We start from the raw sequence: 22,895 nt of genomic DNA on the forward strand, positions 1-22,895 counted from the left end.
AATTAAAAACTTAAAAATGGTTAAAATTTTATGCAATATATCACAATAGAAAAGTATGTATTGATTGGAAAGGAAACATGGGTGATACCAATGTCCTACATCTTGTTTTGGGTGATGGCATACATTTGTCAAAGCTCGACGGATTTCACACTGAAGATCCGTGCATTTTACTGTATGTACAATATAATTCAAGTTAATAAAAAGTTTAAAGTAGTTGCCTCTAGGGAACAGGGTGAATGGGTAGGGAGGCTGCCTTTTTCATTACAAACCTTTTGTATTACTTTTTTAAAAACCACGTACGTTAATTATTTTGGAAAAACTTAAAAAGTAATTTAAAACTTCTCCATTCCAATTCCAGCCTCACCAAGCACCTTCCTTCGCCGGCGGCTCCAGTCCAGAAAATGAGCGAGCGGAACTGCCGGTGCAAGGAGTCGGGTCGGCTCCGCAGCTGTGCACCCAAGTGTAAACGTGTACCTGATCTCTACCTCGGCTGCCCCCAGGGTTTGGCCAGGTGTGTGCGTCTTCCCGCAGGGGCCAGAGACCGGCTTGCGGATCCCGCTGCCGGGACGCGCAGAAGGAGACCATCGAGTTCAAAGTCCCGAGCTCCACAAACGCCGAGATCGTTGCTGGGTTCCAGATCCCGCCTACAGAGACTTCCGCGTGAAAACGCCCCGCCAGTCCCGCGTCGCGGCACAGCCGCTTCCTGCTGTCGCGGCCAATCACCGGCGTGCAACGCGGCCAGCGGGAGTGCTGGAAGCCGCGGGCACGTCCATCTTTCTTGATGGCAGGAAAGCTCCCCTCAGCTCCCACCCGTTAAAACTCACCTGCACGGCCATTGTATTTAAGGTCAAGTGGACAATGAAAAGCCAGACCAGCGCCATGTTTGATACGGTCAAGGGACGGCGCCCTTAAGAGCAGCCAGTGACAACTGAAGCCTGGATGTCGCCATATTTTCTGAAGGCACCTTACGGGTCCCTTAACCCGGGTGTGTGTGTCCAAGCTGCCAGGAAGTGACTAAACACCGAGGGTGTTTATTTGTCCCCATCAGAATCCCGAATCCCAAACAGCCAACCCTGCTACTTCGGTTCCCTTCGGCTGAGTTCGGAGGCCAAGACTGGGCGGGGCCCCGGGCTCGGGAGCCCTTCCTGTGGACGACGAGAGCTGAGGCCAGGCGCGGGGAGCAGGCGGCCGCTGCTCTGGGCTGGAGGCCACATGGCGCCGCCCCCGGCCCCGCTCCTGGTGCTGAGACCGGGGGAGACCGGGCCTAGTTGCAAGAAGCCTGCGGCCATGAGCTTCGCGGATGTGGCTGTGTACTTCTCCCCGGAGGAGTGGGGGTGTCTGCGGCCCGCGCAGAGGGCCCTGTACCGGGACGTGATGCGGGAGACCTACGGCCACCTGGACGCGCTCGGTGAGGCTCCGGGTCAGAGTTCGCCTGCTCCTTCACTGGGGTTCACAGGGGAGATGACATGAGGACCCGGAGGATTGTGAGGCCTAATCCCGCACTATTCCACCAACGACACCAGCCACCTCCCATCCCCAGCGCTTAAGGTACCCTCTCGAGAGTCCTTCCATCTCGCATCCGCTTGCTTCAGGCAGGAGCACTGCAGACCCTGTCCAGGTTGATCCTAAATTCTGAGGAGGTGACCTCACCCTGACAGGGGGATGCCATCTTCCCAGGGCAGCCTCTCAGGCCAGCACTGTGATCCCTGTTCTCTCCCAGGATTCCCAGGCCCCAAACCAGCCCTCATCTCTTGGATGGAACAGGAGAGTGAGGCTTGGAGCCCCGCCGCCCAGGATCCTGAGGAGGGGGAAAGCCTGGGAGGAGCTCTGAGAGGTGAGGGATGGTCCCAAGTTTCCCCCAACCCCAGTATTCCAGGGCTTCCTGTCTAGCAGTGTTTTCTTTCAGATCGCCACCTCCAGCATCCCTAAAGGAATGAAAGAGTCAACAGATGTTGGATACGGGAGAAGGAAAAGAGTCAGACCTGATACAAATTTTTCAGAATTTGGTACAGTAGTCAAGTTGAGACCAGAGTAAGATAATCAGGAGCCCAAGTCTGAGACTCCCTCTGGGAGAAGCGCTGTTCATTCTCCCCTTTTCAGGGACAACTAAAATCCCCTAAGAATGAAAGCAGCTTCAGGTCTGCCTTTCACATTCTTAAACAAGGCAAAGCAGTAATTGGCCAGTAATTGACAACTTGGCTCTTCTCCTTTCACCATCCCTCAGCAGAGTGATCTTGAGCAAATATCTTTACTCCTCTGTAAATGTCTTAACCCTGCAAAAAAATGAGAAACCACCATAATAATAGCTACTGCTTATTTATTTATTTAGGCTGCATTGGGTTTTAATTGCTGCGCGCGGGCTTCCTCTATTTGCAGCAAGCGGGGGGCTACTTTTCCTTGCGGTGTGTGGGCTTCTCATCGCTATGGCTTCTCTTGTTGCGGAGCAGGGGCTCTAGGTGTGCGGGCTTCAGTAGCTGGGGCACGTGGGCTCAGTAGTTGCAGCACACGGGCTCAGTAGTTGCGGTGCGCAGGCTCTAGAGCGCAGGCTTGGTAGTTGTAGTGCACAGGCTTAGTTACTCCGGCATGTGGGATCTTCCCTGACCAGGGATGGAACCCGTGTCCCCTGCATTGGCAGGCGGATTCTTAACCACTGCGCCACCAGGGAAGTACTGCTATTGCTTACTGAGCATTTACTAAGTACTTAAGATGCTTTTACTCATTTAATCCTCCCAACAAACTTGTGAACTAAAGAAACCATTATGATTCCCGTTTGACACATGAGGAAGCAAGGCCCAGATAAATCACTCTTAAGAGATTTGACCCCTGTTTACCACCCTTTAGAGCCTGTGTGTTAATCACTGGGCAGTACTTTTCTGGCACTTCCTTAAGTAAAAGCATCCTATAACCTGAAACGATATAAGCGAATGTGTTTTAAAATGTAACTTGATTCCTGTTTCCTAGGAGATGCCCCAAACAAAAAGGAAGAGGAACCCAAGACAGGGCCAGGAGCCAAAGGATCCGAAAAGACTCCTAGGAAGGAGAGGCCTGAAGAGCTGGTTAAAAACAACCTTGACTCAACCATCAGCAAAACCTCGGCAAGAGCAGAGCCACCCAGCAAAGCTGCCTGTGACCAGAGCGCAGGTGCGCAGCCCCCGGCCCTGGTGCCCAGTGTAGATGCTCAGGCCAGCCAGCGGCGCCACGTGTGTGCAGACTGCGGCCGCCGCTTCACCTATCCCTCGCTGCTGGTCAGCCACCGGCGCATGCATTCGGGTGAGCGGCCCTTCCCCTGCCCCGAGTGTGGCATGCGCTTCAAGAGGAAGTTTGCCGTGGAAGCGCACCAGTGGATCCACCGCTCCTGCTCTGGGGGCCGGCGGGGCCGGAGGCCCGGAATCCGGGCTGTGCCTCGGGCCCCAGTCCGAGGTGACCGGGACCCGCCGGTGCTGTTCCGGCACTACCCGGACATCTTTAAAGAGTGCGGGTGAGCGGCTCCCGCTGGCTGGGCTTGAGCCTGACCTCAGCGCTAAGGACTAACTGGGCCCTGAGGGAGGCTCCTGAGTCAGGGATTTGGGACCCAAAATTCATCCCTTGGTTTTCCCTCAAGGATCCCTCTAGTTTCCAAACCTGTAAAAATAAAAGTGCCTGTAAAGATTCAGAGATTAAACTTGACACCTCCTCTCCCTAGTCTTTCTTAAAAAATGAAGAGAGTGACATGCTGGATTTTTCTCAAAGTGTTACGTCAGTAGCAGGTGCAGCCAAGATCATGTGCAAACACTGTCTCCAAAAAAAATCCCCGCTGCTTATATGCAGCAGAGGTAAATGCTGTGGGGGACTAAGGCCGAGGAGGGGGCCTCAGATGTAGGGCATGGTCTAGCCGCGGGTAACTGACACCAACAGGAGGCTCAGGCAGTGGAGTGGGTGGAAAGGATATAGAAACACCGGGTGCAGACCTAGTCTCTGCAACTTGTCCCCAAGGCGTAGCTGTTAAGTCACATGCTTTCCCTGAGCTTCAGCTCCTTCATCTGTAAAATGAGGGTCAATAATATCTACCTCGGGCTTCCCTGGTGGTGCAGTGGTTGAGAGTCCGCCTGCCGATGCAGGGGACATGGGTTTGTGCCCCGGTCCGGGAAGATCCCACATGCCGCGGAGCGGCTGGGCCTGTGAGCCATGGCCATTGAGTCTGCGCGTCCGGAGCCTGTGCTCCGCAACGGGAGAGGCCACAGCAGTGAGAGGCCCGCGTACCACAAAAAATAATAATAATAATAATATCTACCTCAAAGGGTTAGTGTGAAGACTGAAATTGTAACAATATGTATGACACAGTAAATGTGCAATAAACATTTGTTGAAACAATTGAAAATGATTGTCGATATTTTACACTTCAGACCATGCAAAGAAGTCTGCTAAGGAGGCAGGGATGGATAGCAACAGCTGTGTTTCACAGATGAGTAAACTGAGGATCAAAGTTTCACTGCTACAAAGCAGGAAAGCTGGAAACTGGCACTGTGCCCACACATATCTACCACTTCCTATGAGCAGTCAGATCTGGGCAGAACAGGGGTCAGGGGCTCAGGTGAGGGTGAAGTGAAGGAGCCAGTCTCACCTGTCTGGGGAAGTCTCAGCAGGAAAATGAGAGCCCCGCCAAGGCCAAAGACCTTTGGCAGTCAACATTCAGTGACCATATATTGAGTGGCTTCTGTTGGAGAGACTGCCAGGTTATAAGGGAATCCCAAGATGAGGAAGGCTAATTTCCTTTATTCAGCAAACACCGTCTGAAGACGGGTTTTGTGCAGGGCGCCAGGGACACTGACTCAAGTCCAATGTTCAAAACAGTGATTTGGGCTGTGATGGAGGAAGTCCAGAGGCACCACTTAACCCATCCTGGTTGGTGATATGCCAGGAAGTGTAGCTTGGAGAAGGAGGTGGTTGTGCTTCCCATAGCATTAAGAGGAATTGGTATGTAGTGAGATTTTTAGGCAGAGGAAGAAGCGAAGGAGCCTTATTTCCTAAAAAGGATAAAAGAGGGACACAGCATGGAGTAAAGGTTAAGGACATGGGTTCTGGAGTCAGACTGTCTGGGTTCAGATCCTGACTCAATTGCTTTATAGCTCTGCAGTCGTGGGCAAATGACTTCTTGCTCCAAGTTACCTCTCTCTGCCTTAGTTTCTTCATCTATAAAACCTGGATAATAATAGCACCTACCTCATAAGACTGACATAACGATTAAATGAGATAACACAGAATGGTGCCTTGAATATTAGTGTTTAATAAACATCGGTTATTGTTATTATTCAAATACAACACAAAATAATATGTGAGGAGGACCAAGAGGAGACCGAGGAAGGTTTTCTGGAGGAGGTGGTTCAAACTAGCCTTGAAGGATGAGAAAGATTTCAACCAGGATGGGCATGTATAGGGAATGGTTGGCAGTTCCACTTGATTGAAACATAAAGATTGAAAGTAAAGAATAATGGATGACAGATGCAGCCGGAGAAGTGGGACCAATCTGGGAGGACCAAGGATCCCAGCGGGGACCTTGGAGTTCACCCTGTAGGCACTGAGGAGCCATAGAAAATCCCCGAGCAGTAGCAAGGCTGTTTGACAGGTCCCATCAGACGTCTTTGCCGGGACTTCCCTGGTGGTCCAGTGGTTAAGAATCCATCTTGCAATGCAGGGGACGCCGGTTTGATCCTTGGCCAGGGAACTAAGATCCTGCATGCTGCGGGGCAGCTAAGCCCATGCACCACAACTAGAGAGCCTGTGCACCACAAGGAAGAGCCCGCGTGCCGCAACTAAGACCTAATGAAGCCAATAAATAAATATTAAAAAAAAGAAATATTCTTAAAAAAAAAAATGTCTTTGTCAAACAGTGTGGAGTGTGTTCCGTGGGAAGAGCCTGCACATGAGAGATCTGTTTGGCGTTTGTCCCCAGGCAGAAGCGATCAAGAGTGGGACAAAGCTAGAAAGCAAGACTCTTTCTTGCAGTTGCTCTTGTTTGCTGACCTTGGAATTGGGAAGAAAGATACTCCTGAGAGGCTTCTGCCATAGAATTTGCATGGCTCAGTGAATGAACAACATGAGCTGTGAACAGGTAAGCAAGGGAGCCTGGGCGCTGGGCAAGGGGCAATCAGGAGTGGGAGGGTGTGAAGGTCCAGGGGTGACCAGTACTGGAGGGGGCGAGTCAAAGAGGAGGGGGAGCTGGAGAGTGGAGGAGCCACCAAGGAGGGGGGAGCAGAACCAGGCACAGTGTGTCAAGCAGAGCTGTCTCAGCACAGGGCAAGTGCTGTCTGCTCTTTCTCGTTTATCCAGTTAACAAATATCTACAGGGACTTCCCTGGTGGCACAGTGGTTAAGAATCCGCCTGCCAATGCAGGGGACATGGGTTCCATCCCGGTTCAGGAAGATCCCACATGCCGTGGAGCAACTAAGCCCGTGCGCCACAACTACTGAAGCCCGTGTGCCCTAGAGCCCATGCACCGCAGCTACTGAACCCACATGCTGCAACTACTGAAGCCCACGTGCCTAGAGCCCGTGCTCTGCGACGAAGAGTAGCCCCTGCTCGCCGCAACTAGAGAAAGCCTGCACCCAGCAACGAAGACCCAACACAGCCAAAAAAAAAAAAAAAAAAAAAGAAAAGAAAAACCAACCAACCAAACAAAAAACAACAAAAAAAAATCTACTAAGCATTTACCATGCACTAGGTACTATTCTAAGTGCCAAGGTATAGCAAGGAAAACAGACATAGGCATCCTCTTGGACTTTACATTCGGGTAGGGTGGGGAGAGACAAGTGGTAAGCCGGTACATAAATAAGACAAGGTACTGTAATTGCAAATAACAAGCACTACAAAGGAACTAAAACAGAGGACATACTGGAAGTGCCTGTTGCGGGGGGGATACCTAGGCCGGGCCTTGGTGAGGAGACGCTTGAGATGAGATCCAAAGGATGAGAAGGAACCAAAGGGCCGCTCAGCGTGGCCAGAAAAAAAAAAAGGAGCGAAGGGGAACCGGGTAGGGTCACAGGATGTGGGAGTGGGGGAGGGCAGGGTTTCAGAGGCGGGGGTGGGTGGGTGCTGGGGTAGGGGGGTTGCTGGGGACAGGGTGTGGGAGAGAGGGGCTTCTAAACAGGGGCCGGCAAGTGCCAAGTTCTGAGGTAGGGATGAGTTTGGGTGAGGTGCTGAAAATGAGTTTGGAGGCAGGGGAAGGAGTGTGGGGAGTGGGAAAGGGGCAGGTCACAGAGCTCTTGCTTGCCATGATGTGAAGTTTGGATCTGATTCTAAATATACTGGGAAGCCACTGTATCATTTGTTTTTGTTTTGTGGTAAAATATATGTAACAAAATTTACCATTTTAAATATTTTTAAGTGTTCAGTTTAGTGGCATTAACATTGCCCAACATTGCTCAACATTCACGATGTTGGGCAACCATCACCCCATCCCTTTCCAGAACTTTTTCATCTTCCCCAACTGAAACTTCGTACCCCTTAAACAATAATGCTCTATTCCCCCTTCCCCCAGCCCCTGGCAACCACCATTCTACTTTCTGTCTTTGTGAATTTGACTACTTTAGGGATTAAACCACTAGGGAGTTTTAAGCAGAGTGTCAAGGGTCAAGGTAATCCGATTTGCATTTTAAAAACCCACTCTGGCTGCTCTGAGAGTGGACTGCAGGGGGGCGATAGAGTGGAAATGGAGAGTAGTTGAAGGGCTGGAGGTAAACACTGGAAGATGAAGGGACAGGGCCTGTCCAGGGCTGCACATGGGGGCTGGGTCATTGGAGGGGCACCAGGACCGTGATAAGGTTTCTGGCTGAGTGAGGAGGATGGAAGAGCAGTTCCTGGGGTGGACCTGGAGGTGATGACAGGGTGGACTGAGGCATCTTGGAGCTGGCGGGGAGCTCTTGGAGCTGTCTGGTCCAATGTTTGAAGCAGGGTTTGGGAAACCGAGGGTGGGAGGGGACTCTCTGGGGCACGGGGAAGAACACTTGTTCCTATCTCATGGGAATACTGTTCCACAGAATACACCCTGAGAAAGGCTGAGGCCCGGAGAGGGGAAGGGCCTGGCTTAGACCACACAGTTGAGTTAGTGGCAGAGGCAAGCCTGGAACCTAAAGCTCCCGATTTCTCAGCTGATGCTCTTGATCTTTTCACTACACCAGGCTGCAGTGCCGGATGGATGGGAAAGGCAAAGGGCTGGATGCCCAGAGACCAGGTAGGAGACCCCAGGCCTAAATCAGCAATGGCCTGAGCAAGAGCTGCTACAGGGTGCCTTTTGTGAAGCCTGTCACCCTCCTGCAGGGCAATTTCACATACCTCCCAAGCACTCGAATGATATATTTTTTTCCCCGTGACTTGACCCCTAAACACAATCCTTTTAATGCTTAGAGCACATCATTTTAATTTTTTCTCTTTACATTTAATACAACAGTATGGAATTGCATAGGTGACCAAAAGCAGTTCTTCTGACTTCCTACGTCCCTGCTTCTTGCCCTACCCCACATTACAACTGCATACCTGGCCTAAAATCCCACCTGTCTCTGGTTGCTGACATTGTGCCTTCAATAATTGGAGACATCATGGCATGGGTTCTGGAGTCAGAACCGTCACTAGCTGTGTGGCCTGGGGCAAGGTCATTCCTCTGCGCCTCAGCTTCCTGATCCAGAAGGGTACCTATCTCTGAAGTGTTGTGAGGGTTAACAGGCAAAAGCACTTAGAACAGAGTTTGGCATGCAGTAAGTGATCGATCAAGATAAGCTAATATTATTAATGTCTTAGTCACATCACAGAACCAACTGCAGCTCTTGCATAGTCGGCCACTGTTCTGTTAGGGGAGCTTGGAAATGGAAGCACATTCAGATGGAGCATGAAAGCAAATGAGTCCTGTCATCCAGTAACTCATCTAACTTTTTTCTTTTTCTTTTTTTTTTTTTTAAATCCAGGAGTCGAAGGACCAATACTGTGCATTTATTTATTTATTTATTTATTTTTGCGGTACACGGGCCTCTCACTGCTGTGGCCTCTCCCGTTGCGGAGCACAGGCTCCGGACGCGCAGGCCCAGCGGCCATGGATCACAGGCCCAGCCGCTCCGCGGCATGTGGGATCCTCCCGGACCGGGGCACGAACCCGCGTCCCCTGCATCGGCAGGCGGACTCTCAACCACTGCGCCACCAGGAAGCCCTTTTTCTTTCTTTTTTTTTTTTTTTTTAATAAATTTATTTATTTATTTCTTAATTTTTGGCTGTGTTGGGTCTTCATTGTTGTGCATGGTCTCTCTCTAGTTGTGGTGAGCGGGGGCTACTTTTTGTTGCGGTGCGCAGGCTTCCTCATTGCAGTGGCTTCTCTTGTTGTGGAGCACGGGCTCTAGGCACGAGGGCTCAGTAGTTGTGGCTCACGGGCTCTAGAGCGCAGGCTCATTAGTTGTGGCACACGGCCTTAGCTGCTCCCGGGCATGTGGGATCTTACTGGACCAGGGCTCGAACCCGTGTCTCCTGCATTGGCAGGCGGATTCTTAACCACTGTGCCACCAGGGAAGTCCCCCTTTTTCTTTTTTTTAACATTTTATTTTGGCCACGCCCAACAGCATGTGGAACTTCCCCAACCAGGGCTCGAACCTGTGCCCCCTGAATTGGAAGGTGAAGTCTTAACCACTGGGCCATGAGGGAAGTCCCTAACCTTTCTGTTTTTAAAATAAGTTTATTTTTAAATTTTTATTTAGTTTTGGCTGCGTTGGGTCTTCATTGCTGTGCGCGGGTTTTCTCTAGTTGCGGCAAGCTGGAGCTACACTTCGTTGCGGTACGCGGGCTTCTCATTGTCGTGGCTTCTCTTGTTGCAGAGCACAGGCTCCAGGCACCCGGGCTTCAGTAGTTGTGGCACGTGGGCTCAGAAGTTGTGGCTCGTGGGCTCTAGAGCGCAGGCTCAGTAGTTGTGGCACACGGGCTTATTTGCTCCGCGGCATGTGGGATCTTCCTGGACCAGGGATTGAACCCATGTCCCCTGCATTGGCAGGCGGATTCTTAAGCACTGCACCACCAGGGAAGTCCCTCGTCTAACTTTTTATACAACAATAATGACTTAATAACGAGAATCCAGTTTGTTTCACAATGTCAGCAGGGGCCAGTAAATTTGAAGCATTCATGTTACTTTTCTGGGAGCCTGGAGGAGGCAGCGCCAGGAGGCGGTGGAAAGGCTCGCATTAGGAGTCTGAAAACCCCGAGTCACTAATGGGCTGCCTGACCTTGGGTCCTAACTGGGTTTCAGTTCCCTTCTGTAAAATGACTGAACTCTAAGGGACTGAGAGGCATTCGGCCCAGTGTCCTCAGTAAGAGCTAGTAAATGTGTGGAAGTACTATAGACAAACAGACTGACTATCTCTATAAGGCACAATCACTGTAGGGATATTTAAGAAACTATTAGAGGAATGGTGGGGGGCTGGGGGAGAGGGCATTCACTGAATATTCTTATGTACCTTGTAAATGAAAAAACAAAACCCAAAAACCTGAGAAATGAATTAGTTTGCCAATAATAAAAAAATATATTTTAATGACCGGGTCACTGAGTGGGCCTTCTTGCGGGGATTGGGAAGAGGACATTTGGCCGGACAGCCCCTCCACTCCTAGCCCAGCGTCCCCGTCTCCCAAACCCCTCGCCGCCGCCAGCCCTCCCGCACCCGCGCCTGCACCCGCGCCTGCACCCGCGCCTGCACCCGCGCCTGCACCCGCGCCTGCACCCGCGCCTGCACCCGCGCCTGCACCCGCGCCTCACCTTTTACCCACCCGACCTGAGCGCGGGCGCCGAAGCGGTTGCGGCCATCTTAACTACGGGCAACAGGCCCTTGCAAAGCCACTAGCGGAACAGCAAGAGAAGACAACTCGAGGGGGGAGTATACCATATCATCAACGCCAGGCCGACACTGAAGCTGTTACATGCCTTTCGCTAAAGTAGAAGCACGGTAGAGTGCCACCATCTCTTCTGAAGGCTTCTTCATTTCCCGGCCCTGGGACCAACGAGTTCGCGTAACGAGCCGTTTCCCGCCATCCTAGAGTGGCCCCACCCAAAGCTACTTCCGGTCGTCTGGGCCCGGAGGGACCCACCCCCACCCAGCACCGCAGGCCGAATCACCAGCGTTCCAACCCGGGGATATGGGGGTGAGCCCAAGACTCCGTCCCCGGCCCTGCTCTGGGCTCCCTGCGCAGGTGCCGGTGAAGGCCGGGCGGGAAGGAGCTGGGAGAAGGCTGGGGGCCACGGGCTTCGTGAAGGTGTTCCTGTATTTCTTCCCCGAGGAGTGGGGATGTCTGCGGTGGCATACCTTAACCTGACCGTGCTCGGTGAGATCCAGCATCCCGGATCTCTGAAAAGGGAAGGGGGTGGGTGGGACGAACAGGGCCAGGTGCCTGAATCCACTGAGCCTGACTCCAACAGAGTCAGAGTGACTCTGTTTCCCGGCATCCTCGCCAGATCAGCCTAAATTCATAAGTGACCCTCTCCGGTCAGATTTCAACACTGCAAAAACTTCTAAAAAAAGTTCAGAACCTGTACCGGCCTTAAAGGCGCATGGCACACTAACCTCCACGGACTCAAACCAGATCTTTCCCTACAGGCAAGCCATCTCCTTGACTCCAGCTAAGTAGAATCTTTGTTCTTTGGACATGCTTCTAGCTTAATGAGCCTTTGTTCTTGCTATTCGGCTGTGTTATACACTGACCTCCAACTCTAACACCCTTCAATGCCCTTCTCAAATGCCATCTTCAAGAAGTTCCTTGGGGGGGAGGGATAAATTGGGAAATTGAGATTGACATATATACACTACTATATATAAAATAGATAACTAATAAGGACCTAGTATATAGCACAGGGAACTCTACTCAATACTCTGTAATGGCCTATATGGGAGAAGAATCTAAAAAAGAGTGGATATATGTATATGTGTAACTGATTCACTGTACACCTGAAACTAACACAACATTGGAAATCAACTATACTCTAATAAAAATTAGAAAGAAAGAAAAGAGAGAGAGGGAGGAAGGAAGGAAGAAAGAAAGAAAAGAAATGAAATTCCTCCTGGAGCTCTTCTGCCCTGTGCTGGAAGTCTCCTCTAAGCTGCAGCTCTGTGTCCATCTCTGTAGCCCTGAGTACAATCTGCCCAAAGGTCCTCTCTGCACCTGTGCCAGCAAAGCTCCTACCTGGTATCTCTCTTAGAGCAGGTACTTTATCTTGGTTCACCAATGTCTCTAATACCTGGAACATCTAGAACAATGCCTGGCACACATGAGATGCCCAATACATTTTCATTAAATGCATGCGTAGGTAGTCTTAAGATCTGTTTATTGGATGATTAGGGTTCTTCCCCAGTTTTGCCAGACCCCAAACCAGCCCTCATCAAATGGGTGGAGCAGGAGACCCAGCTGTGGGGTACAGGTGCTCAGGATCCTCTGGAGGAGGAAGCCTGAGAGAAAGCCAGAAAGATGGGAAGTGGAGGTGATGTCCCAGTGTCAACTGTAAGGGAAAACGTTTGTTGAGCAAGAAACACCATCTATATGCTCTTTACTGCTGGCATTACTAATTTTCACTGACCTGAATTTATGACACCCACTGGAGATTGCAATCTTGACCTTCTCTTTCTCACTTAATTGGCTTTGAGGCATCCAAGTGGTCACATGATTAGGTCACACTGTATGAATCATCCAGACCATAGGTTAGTGGCAATGTGTGAATTCAAATTTAGGATGGAGGCAGTTCATCTGTCTTCCAGGTCCCTGGTTCCTATAACAGCTGCCCTTCTGGTTGAGAGTATCTCTTCTGGTTGGCCCTGGAGTGGGTGGGAATGTCCCTGACTTGGGAGCCCTCAACTGGCCAGTACAGTCTAGAAGGGGGCTTCCAGGGCTGGGTACCCATCTGAATGCTTCTGTCATTGTGAAGGTTGATTCTATTACCTGAACATACGTAGGCCTTGGAGAGTTAACAGGAAAAATGGTAAGTTTTGAATCTGCTCTGTTTCCCAGCACTCACTCAGAAAAATGATACGTTTGGAAAGGGTGAGCAGAAGTCTATCTGGGAGCTGTTGTGAGGCTGTGGGGTCAGAGACACTGACGTGGCCTTGGAGCCTGTGGCCAAGGCTCCCTGTAGTCAGGACTTTCCCAGGCCCTCAGTCTGTGCCCAGCTTCAACACCTGGCACTCACACCACGCCCTCATCCCCACACCAAGTGTAGTCATGCTTTACCTTTACCTTCAACTTGGCCCAGTGCGCTCTGTTTTGTGTTGTTTTCTTTGACCACACCACGCAGCGTGCAGGATCCTAGTTCCCCAACCAGGGATCGAACCTGTACCCCCTGCAGTGGAAGCACAGAGACCCAACCACTGGACCTCCGGGGAAGTCCCGGCCCAGTGCACTCTGGAGAGGGACCCTTTACTTGCAGCTAGTGCAGTACCTCTCATGCTACTTGCTGACTCACACAGGCAAGCAGGCCTACTACTGTCCCCACAGTGGGAGGTGCTTCAGCCAGAGGCCACTAATAGACCCACCAGCTTGGTACCATGGTCCTCAGGGTCTGACCCAGGAGTGCAGACTCTGCCCAGGGTTCTTCTCCAGGAGAGTCCAGACCCCCCTGCAAGCTTTCAGCACTACCCAGGGCTCTTCCAGTGTGCGATAGGGATGGGCACTGACAGGTGACAAAAAGCCATTACTCTTAATGGAAATTTTCTAATTTCTTTTGTGTTCTTCAGGGGGCTTGAGAGGCTAAGAGAACTTGCTGGGGTTGAGCCCCTGGGCAACTCTGCACCCTTAGTCCTTACCCTCCACGGACCACCCTGCAACAAGCCTCTCTCCTTGGCCAGGCTGACCCCTCCCAAGTTTTAAGTCTTCCCCTTCCCTCCTGCTGAGATCAACTCTTTACTTGCCCAGCTCCCCTAGGGAGAAGCAGCCACTGGGTACAGGATGTCAGGTGGAAGCCTCAGGGGGGCCTTTGGAAGGAGGCAAACAGACAAGAGCTCCAGAGTGGACACCAGAGCTGCTGAAGATGTGAAGTGCATGTCCATGAAGTGTGTGAAATGCTGTGACTGATTTAAGTGGCCAAAGGAAAAATATCAAGGCTTCTTAGGGCAGGGTATTTATGAAGGCTTGTGGGAAGCACAGACTAGACAGTCAATAAATGTGTCCGGTGAGAAAGAGGGTTTGGAGGTAGAAATGATGGAGAGAGTTGGTGCCATTTGCTAAGACAAAGACCCCAGGAGGGGCAGGTTATGGGAAGAAAGGGATGAGTTCAGTTTGAGCCACGCAGAGTCCGAGGTGCTTGTGGGCCATCCATGCCGGGGCAAGGTGACAGGTGGCTCTGTGATCAGGAGCTCAGGAGCCAAGCTTGAGCTAGAGGTAAAGAGATGTTCGGGAGACGTCCTGTAGGGCATGTCGGGGGAGCGTAAGCTTACAGAAAGAGGGTCCTTCCGACCTTTCTCAGACCTCACCCTACTCTTCCCCAGTCGCCCCCACGATCTCCTGAAACAGAAGCTCCCATAATTTCAGGCTTATCAAGCTTCCAGTAGAGAAGGTTCTTTCACCCGCTCCATTTTTTTTTTACCCTCAACATTGGGGGAAGCCTGCTGTCACCCAGTGATGGCCAGCGACGAAATTGAACGTCTGAATTAACAGCGCGGAGCGGCCTGGGGTCTGGGCTGGAGGTCGCTGTTCCAAACCTGGGCGGGGCCGCGGCTGCGCCTCCAGCGCGACGGGCGCGGGGACCCGGCGGGGAAGCCGGGCCGCCGCGCCTCCGGGGCCGGGCGCCAAGCTCTGGGGAACGCCGCCTCCGGGCTGGTGGCAGCGCCTCCTCGGGCGCCTGTAGCCGCCGCAGCCATGTTGGCTGAGGGCTCGAAGACAAAGCCACCTGGAGACACCGGGGCGGCGTCATTTGGGCACGATGGCGCGGGAGCGAAGTTCGCGGGGCCGCGTTGCCGCCATCTCTTAGGAAGGCATCTTCCAGTTCTGGTTCTCGGTGCACCTTCAGCCACCCGCTCTTAGTGTTCAGCCTTCCCCGTGGGCCCTCGAGGGGCCGACCCTGGTCTCCCGGCCTCACGACGGCGCCCCGACCCTCGGGCCGGGCCACGGAGCGTCCTGGATCGCGGAGGCTCCGCGGACCCCGGCGGGTAGGGTTGGCGCTGGCCCGCCGCCGGGGTGGCACTTACGATGGCGCCGCCCCCGGCCCCGCTCCCCGCGCGGGAACCTAACGGGGCCGGGCGCCAGTGGGGGACACCCGAGCCCCTGAGCTTCGCGGACGTGGCCGTGTACTTCTCCCCGGAGGAGTGGGGGTGTCTGCGGCCCGCGCAGAGGGCCCTGTACCGGGACGTGATGCGGGAGACCTACGGCCACCTGGGCGCGCTCGGTGAGGCTCCACCTGCTCGCCTGCGCCCACAACCCCGTCCACCCCGCCCAACCTCTGGGTCCTGCACGTGGAGTGGGAGACCCCAGAAAGTCGCGACCCTGGGCGGCGGCTTCCCCTGCAGCGTGGACTTTGCGTTCTTCTCCCCCAGGCTTCCGAGGCACCAAGCCAGCCCTCATCTCCTGGGTGGAGGAAGAGGCCGAACTGTGGGGTCCAGATGCCCGGGATCCTGAGACGGGAGAGTGTCTTAGAGAAGCAGACACAGGTGAAGTAGTGGGTACTTTGTCCCGTGGGGACTTCCTCTGGGTCTGACCCATCCTGCTACCCTCTGCCAACTCCTTACCTGCTCATCAGTTTCCTCCCTGAATTGCTTTCCCAGCTAAGGTTGTTATGCCTGGTCCCTGCCTAGCTCTGGATTCGGCCTAGAAAGGGGCTGTGTGACCCAGGCATACCTGCCTCTCCACTCCCAGCTCCGCGGTATCTGAGCCCCTCACATCTAGTTGGTCTCTAAGCTCCTTGGAGCTCCGCGTCACCTCGTCTGCTGTTTGCCTGCTCTCTAGCTCCTCTGCCACCTCCTCTGTTTTAGTTTACTTCCTTTTTGTTGTATTTTTGTAGCAGCCTCCTTTCTCTTGGCTTGCACGGCTTTCTTCCTCCACTTATCCTGTCCACCTGTTGCACAGTGCCCAGCCCCTCTGAACTTGTCAATGCCAGTCACCTTCATGCCTCTCTTTGTGCTGCATCCTTACCATCCACTCATCCTCCGTGATCAAGCTAAATTGTTATCCCTCTGACCTTCATTTCCCCAGCCCTGAGGTAGAATGTACTGTGCCTCTGTTCCTTCCCTCTCTCTCTGTCTCTGCAGCTTTTCTTACCATCCTGTGCAGCTGAGGAAAATGTGTCACTCCTAGCTTCCCTGCCTGTACCAAGCTGAGGCCCAGAGGCAGCTGTGGGTCCAGAAGGTGCTTGTATCTAAGAGGCTTCTCTGTCCCCATGTGGGCTGTGGGAATCAGGGACCAGGATAAGCCAGGGTCTGAGCTCTCCCCTTATCTCCCAGCAGGTTCCAGAGACAAGGAAGAGAAAGGACAAAGAGAAGGGACCGAGGCACTGGGGAAGATCCTTTCTGTGGACGCTCAGCCTCCCGGGCTGACGGCTGTCAAACCCTTTTCTGCTGGGTTTTCTTATGGTTGGGAGCAGCCATCGAAGGTGCCTCGCCGGGGTCGCCCACCACTCTGTGCCCATCCCCCGGTCCCCAGGGCAGACCAGAGGCACGGTTGCTACATGTGCGGGAAGAGTTTCGCTTGGCGCTCCACCCTGGTGGAGCATCTGTACACCCACACGGGCGAGAAGCCCTTCAGTTGCCCTGACTGTGGCAAGGGCTTCAGCCAGGCCTCCTCTCTGAGCAAGCACCGGGCCATCCACCGAGGGGAGCGGCCCCACCGCTGCCCGGACTGTGGCCGGGCCTTCACCCAGCGCTCCGCCCTCACCACCCACCTCCGGGTCCACACGGGCGAGAAGCCCTACAGCTGTGCTGACTGCGGCCGCTGCTTCAGCCAGAGCTCCGCCCTGTACCAGCACCAGCGGGTCCACAGCGGCGAGACCCCCTTCCCGTGCCCCGACTGTGGCCGCGCCTTTGCCCACGCCTCAGACCTCCGGCGCCACGTGCGCACCCACACGGGCGAGAAGCCCTATCCATGCCCAGATTGCGGGCGCTGTTTCCGGCAGAGCTCCGAGATGGTAGCCCACCGGCGCACCCACAGTGGCGAGCGCCCCTACGCCTGCCCGCAATGCGGCAGGTGCTTCGGCCAGAAGTCAGCCATGGCCAAGCACCAGTGGGTCCATCGGCCCGGGGCGGGGCGGCGCAGGGGCCGGGGTGCCAGTGGGTTGCCTGTACCCCTGGCCTCTGGCCGAGGGGACCTGGACCCACCCGTGGGCTTCCAGCACTACCCAGAGATATTCCAGGAGTGTGGGTGATGGCCTCAACAGTGATAAGGCAAAGAGTGAAGATCTAGACATTGTTTGAGGCCCAGGGTGGCCTCAGGGCAGCCCCGGGGAGGCCACAGAATTCCCAGCCAGAGCTGGACCTGGGGGAGGAGGACTGTTTCATCTTAGGCCCTCACGAGCTTCATCTGCTGATACCTTGTTCCCTACTGTCCCAGACTCTAGAAGCCCCCTTTGCCGAGTTAGGGCTGAGGTTAGAACCCCCACTAGACTTTCACTGGGGAAGAAAAGGCTGTTTCTAAGAGGATTGAGGTGGAGAACTTTGTTTTACCCACTGACTTTACTGCAGAAGTTAAAAACTGATGGCTGGGTACTGAATGTGGTCTGTAGCAGCCTTTAATTTTTTTTTTTTTTTAGCCCAGCCAGCATATTTTTTTTTTTTTTTTTTTTTTTTTGCGGGCCTCTCACTGTTGTGGCTCAGTGGCCATGGCTCACGGGCCCAGCCGCTGCGCGGCATGTGGGATCTTCCCGGACCGGGGCACGAACCCGCGTCCCCTGCATCGGCAGGCGGACTCTCAACCACTGCGCCACCAGGGAAGCCCAGCCAGCATATTTAAATGTTATGAGTTATTGGTTAAGATTTAAAAATCAGGATATTTCACACAGAAAACCAGGTTTCTGGCCTCTCTTGAAAAATCCGAAGATTTGGCAACTCCACCTGAGCTCCCACAAAACCACAATTGGTGGGAGCTGAGGGGCAGTTGCCCCTTTGGTTGGAGACCAGGCTCTCCAGTTCAGCATGCCTGCCACTCCTTGTCACCTCCTGACCAGTGTCAGCTGGCACTCATCATGGCTCGCCAACATCTCTGGCAAAGCAGGCCCTCTCCATCTGGCATTTTTCTACTCATTTCCATGACCTGTTGGGTTCCTGTAGTCATTTGAGTTTGCAAACTGTAGTCTACAGCATTCAATTGTTCTTGAATCAGGGATTCAGGTAGAGAGCATATTTGTAAAAGGGTGGCAGAAGAGAAGTAAAAGGAGGCTTTATGTTAGATCTTGGCTCGTATTGCATTTTATGGTTTACAAAGTACTGTCTTGTCCATCAACTCATTTCACCCTCATAATTGCATATGGAAGGAAGCATCTTGCTTGGAGAGGACAGCCCATCAGGAAGAGGCAGTCAGGACTGAATGTTTTGCCCCAGATGGAGTGGTGTCTCCACCTCAGCACCACTCAGCTGACCTGCACTTCCTGTTTTTGAAGGGCAGGGGCCTGAGAGACCCCTCTAGTACTCCTTGGGCCTCCCTCGGAGAGCCCTATGGCTCAGACTTTGCTATTCTAGGCCCAGCCAGGAGGACCTCATCACATTTTTGAACTGGAAGAGATTTTAGCTTTTCCATCCTTTTGCATTTGGGGACACTGAGACTGGGGAAAGCTGAGCAACCTGTCCAAGGTCACACACAGAGTGAGATGCTAGGATTCTTTGTTTCCTGCTGTCTTTACCATACCACTCCTGAGTTCCTTGTCAGTGTCTCAGCCAGGGTTCTGGAAGCATCTCCCCACTCCCTGAGATGACACCCAGGCACTGACCTAGACTAGGGACAGAGCAGCCCAGTGTTAGTGAAGCCCAGGTACAAGATGAGTGACAAAACAGCCACATAGCCAACAAGGCAAGGGAGAAAGCAGCCTTAGATGAGAGTTCCAGGGCCAACAAAAGCAAAGCTCGCATCTTCACTCTCTTCAGGACCTCCATCACCAGCAAAGGGGGGCAAGGCCAGGAACATTTGGGGTTAGTAGCCAGAGGGAACTGTACTATTCTATATTCCCAAGCTCTGCACAGAATCCCTCCCCCATCACCCTGTGACTCCATCATCCATCTACCACTCATTCCTTTGTGGTCAGAGTCCAGCCTTGTCCAGGTGATGGAAGCAGCCAGCCATGTGCAGACCCTTTCTTGCCTCTGGTCAGGATGACCCTTCCCCTCAAGTAGAAGTAGCAAAGACTTATGTCCTCGGTGGCCTGTGTGCACTTCCCTTCTGAGAACTCAGCCCTGTGTCTGGCCTTAGGAAGAAACCAGATTTGTCAACCTAAAGAAACTTCTATAGGAAGAGGTAAAAAACTTGGGGAAAAGACACTTCAGGTAAAGTGATGGACTGACTTGATTCCAACCTGATCTTCCAATCTGACCCCACCAAGATCTCTCTTAGACCAAACTTCACCAGGAGGATTGGCTCATATGCCACCTGTCACAGGGGGAATGTGGGAGTAAGGAGAGGCACCTTGGCAGTAGTAGCTACCTTTGTACCAGCTTTTATTCCCCTAGAGAAGCCAGTGTCCAACCCATCCTTCCCCTGCCCCTCAGCACTGCCTGGGGGAAGCTCAGCCTGCAATACCACTTCTCAGGTCAGCCTCAAAGCCAGATCTGGACCCTGTCTGAGCTTGCCAATTAAAGGTATAATTACTACTTTCTCTGAGTGCGCTTAAGTTTTCAAGACTTGCGTAGGGCCCCCAAACCAGAACCAACTCCTCTGCTTCCTGCCCTCGTGACCCAATTTCCCCCCCACTTAATATCTGAGTATCATGGAACGCTTAAGCCTCAGTCTCACCCCCTTCTTGGCTCCTCACTCCTTGGCACGGATACTCCCCCTAAAGGTAAGGCTCCCTTTCCTCTCCACTTCCACAGGTTTTTGAGGCTCAGCCCTTGAAGCAATTTAAGCCAGGAAGAGGGTTTTCCTAGGGCTTCATTGGTGCATCAGGAGAAATGCTTGTCTGCACCAGTGAAAACATGAGCCCCATCCACATGGCCAGAGTGAGAGGTCAAGGCCATGACCACATGGCCCCTTCCTAGTTTGTCCAAGCCATGTAAAGGATAAGTATTGATCTGAGCTCCAAAGCTCTAAATTTGGGGGGAATATTTGTTTATGTGTATCTTCCTAGGAACAGTGCATGCAGAGACGTTTATGACTCAGAAGCTAAAACCTGCTCTAGGCCAATATTTTTCAAAGTAAGGCCTTTCTGCCACAGAATCACATGCAGTTATCTCTTCAAAATGCAGCTAGCTCCCTGGGCCCTGTCCCTAGTCTATTGTATCTCCAGCAATGGAATCTTATGGCTGCTGAAGTCTGAGAGAACCACTGCTCTGAACGTAAAAATGTTATTTTCTAGCTGCTCTTAGCGTTACAAGAGTAGGGGTTGGTGTCAGGACCTGTTCCAAATGTGTCAGGCCAGCTGATGACTTCGCCATACACAAAGACTCCCATTTCCTTTGTTCTTCCCAAAGGGGCCTGTGTCATGATTGGTCTCTTTCTGGGTACCTCAAAGCTTCTTGAATATACCTGGGCATCTCTTGTAGCATCTGACAGAAGCCCTCTTAGAGGGCTTGTCCTTTGCATGCAGGGAGGAAGCAGATCACACAGAAGCCCCTCTCACACAGAACCTTTTTCAGGACTCTCTTGGGTGTGGGCCAAGTTGGTTGGACCATGAACTGTGGCTGCACACTGCCCCAGTGCTGCTGCACATTGAGGGATGATGCTGTGGACAAAGTGGCTGCCCAACTCAGGACATGCACTTGGTCAAGTTGGAACCCTCATCAGAGTCTTCCCTGTGCTTAGAGCCTATCCCTGCTATGGGCATGTGGCCGGCAGAGGCTGGCTGCCTCTCAAAAGTCCATTGCATAGAGAGGAGCGGTGCTGGAGGAGGCTGCCTGGAAGTCAGCCAGGTCCTAGTGAGACTGAATTTCCACATGGAAATACTGGTGCCAGAGCAGACTGAAGCCCTGGCCCAACTTCTGCTATTCGTGGGGCTTGTGGCCCACGCTATGAAGAGTGCAGGCAGGGACCATGTCAGAGCTGGGGCTGGAGGACTCGCCACATACTTTGTAGGGGACGGCTGCTCTCCTGTGGGAATTTTCTGGTGGGTAAGCAGGTAGGAGGTCAGAGAAAAGTGTCTCATGAAGGAGACTTTTGTCTCTCATTTGTGTGCTTTGGGGATGACCAGGAGGTGGCCCAGGTCCAGCTCTTCCCATAATCACTGCACTTGTAGGGTGTTCTGCCTGTGTGGGCCCTCTAGTGCTGGACCCTGTGAGCCATTCTTCATGAAGGTTTTAGGACAGACAGTGGGATGGGAGAGAGGCATGGAGCTGGAAGCTGATCCTCTGGAGGGCAGAAAAGGACTCCTGCTTTATTTGTAGGAAGGTATCTCTATCTGTGATTCTGTCTGTAAGCCTCTACTGAGAACTGAGATCGCGTCTCTCCAGCCTTTTCTCCTTTGGAATTCTCCAAATTCTTGTTCTCATCTCCTTTCAGGAGAATGGAAGATGCCATCTTTCCTCCTAAGTAGTTTCCTCCTTTCCTTTGTCTGGTAAGGCGACAAGAAAACACAATCTATGGTTCCTGCATCACTCCCACAGAGAGAATTTGGTTCATTAATTGTCAAGAACACTACCAGGGCTTCCCTGGTGGCGCAGTGGTTGAGAGTCCACCTGCCGATGCAGGGGACACGGCTTCGTGCCCCGGTCTGGGAGGATCACACATGCCGCGGAGCGGCGGGACCCGTGAGCCATGGTCGCTGGGCCTGCGCGTCCGGAGCCTGTGCTCTGCAACGGGAGAGGCCACAACAGTAAGAGGCCCGCGTACCGGGAAAAAAAAAGAAGAAAGAACACTACCAACTAGTTTCAGCAGCAAGGGTAGTAGAAGGACAAGAACTGGATCCTATTAAATTGTCTTTCCAGGGTCACTTTTCCTTTGATTCAAAGCTGCACCTAGGGCAGTGTTTCTCAGGTTCCCTTCCTCTACAAGCCTCTATCCAAGTCAGACAGGACTGGAGACTGGTTCTCTCCTATCCACTTCCACTCCTGAGAAAATCCAGGAACCAGGGACAAAGGCTCCAAGGGATTGAGTTAAACTCAGTCTTTGGGGAAGGTGGAGGGGAGAGGCAGGGTAACAGAAGAGGAAACAACCTTCTTTCTGCGGCAGGATCCCCCCCGACTGGCCACTTCGGCACCTGGAACCTGTGGGAAGAAGGAAAGTGCTGGGAAAGAGAGTGCGAGAAGAGACTGGGGAGTCAAGGGTGTCTTCCTCAGATGCCTTGTCTTTCATTCTTCAGAAAGATAAAACCTAATGAAGGGTAAATGAGGGCGGGAAAATGTCTGAAAGCACAGGCTCGACAAGAAGGGAGACGCCAGGGACGTCCCTCCCACTCCTCCCGCTAGCACTTCTGAAGCACAGAAGAGGTGGAACCGGCCTGCGCACCCTGCAACCAATCAGAAAGGTGCCTCGCGTTCCCTGGCGACCATTAACGCCTAGCAGTTGGTGTAGTGGGAGGAGGCGGGACGGTGAAAGCACGCGCTGCACCGACCAATCGGTGAGTTCCCTGGGAGGGAGGGGCGGTGCCTCTGGAAACTGGAGGCAGGCCTGTTTCCTTGGCAACGATCCTAGCCCGCCCAGAAGGGGGAAGGGTGAGATTAGGAGAAACAGCGAGCGGAGGGGGCCAGGAGCACTGGGGGTGGGCGCACCGGTGTGGGGGAGTGGAGTTCGAGGTGGGGGGTTCGAGACTCAGGAGCCTCGATGAGCCTAAGGGGCGGGGTGGGGTCCCGAGGCG

The 22,895-nt window shown here is 53.0% G+C and overlaps 2 protein-coding genes across 3 annotated transcripts; both read left to right on the forward strand.

Moving 5' to 3' along the window:
• The first annotated feature begins 1,072 nt into the window (after window positions 1-1,072).
• Window positions 1,073-4,040, forward strand: ZNF688 (zinc finger protein 688). Of its 2 annotated transcripts, XM_082857233.1 has the most exons (3): window positions 1,073-1,408; window positions 1,721-1,834; window positions 2,962-4,040. In XM_082857233.1, exons 1-3 carry the CDS (start codon window positions 1,213-1,215, stop codon window positions 3,480-3,482), a joined length of 831 nt encoding a protein of 276 aa, XP_082713359.1. In that variant the 5' UTR covers window positions 1,073-1,212; the 3' UTR covers window positions 3,483-4,040. The 2 variants fall into 2 exon arrangements, with proteins under 2 accessions (XP_082713359.1, XP_082713360.1); XM_082857234.1 differs by lacking the exon at window positions 1,721-1,834.
• A 10,767-nt stretch (window positions 4,041-14,807) lies between these two features.
• ZNF764 (zinc finger protein 764) lies at window positions 14,808-17,675 on the forward strand. The gene is made up of 3 exons (XM_082857198.1): window positions 14,808-15,362; window positions 15,511-15,624; window positions 16,417-17,675. Exons 1-3 carry the CDS (start codon window positions 15,167-15,169, stop codon window positions 17,328-17,330), a joined length of 1,224 nt encoding a protein of 407 aa, XP_082713324.1. The 5' UTR covers window positions 14,808-15,166; the 3' UTR covers window positions 17,331-17,675.
• Window positions 17,676-22,895: the final 5,220 nt, after the last annotated feature.

This window comes from Leucopleurus acutus (genome assembly GCF_964270905.1).
Source record: "Leucopleurus acutus genome assembly, chromosome: 16".
In the NCBI taxonomy this organism is placed as follows: domain Eukaryota; kingdom Metazoa; phylum Chordata; class Mammalia; order Artiodactyla; family Delphinidae; genus Leucopleurus; species Leucopleurus acutus.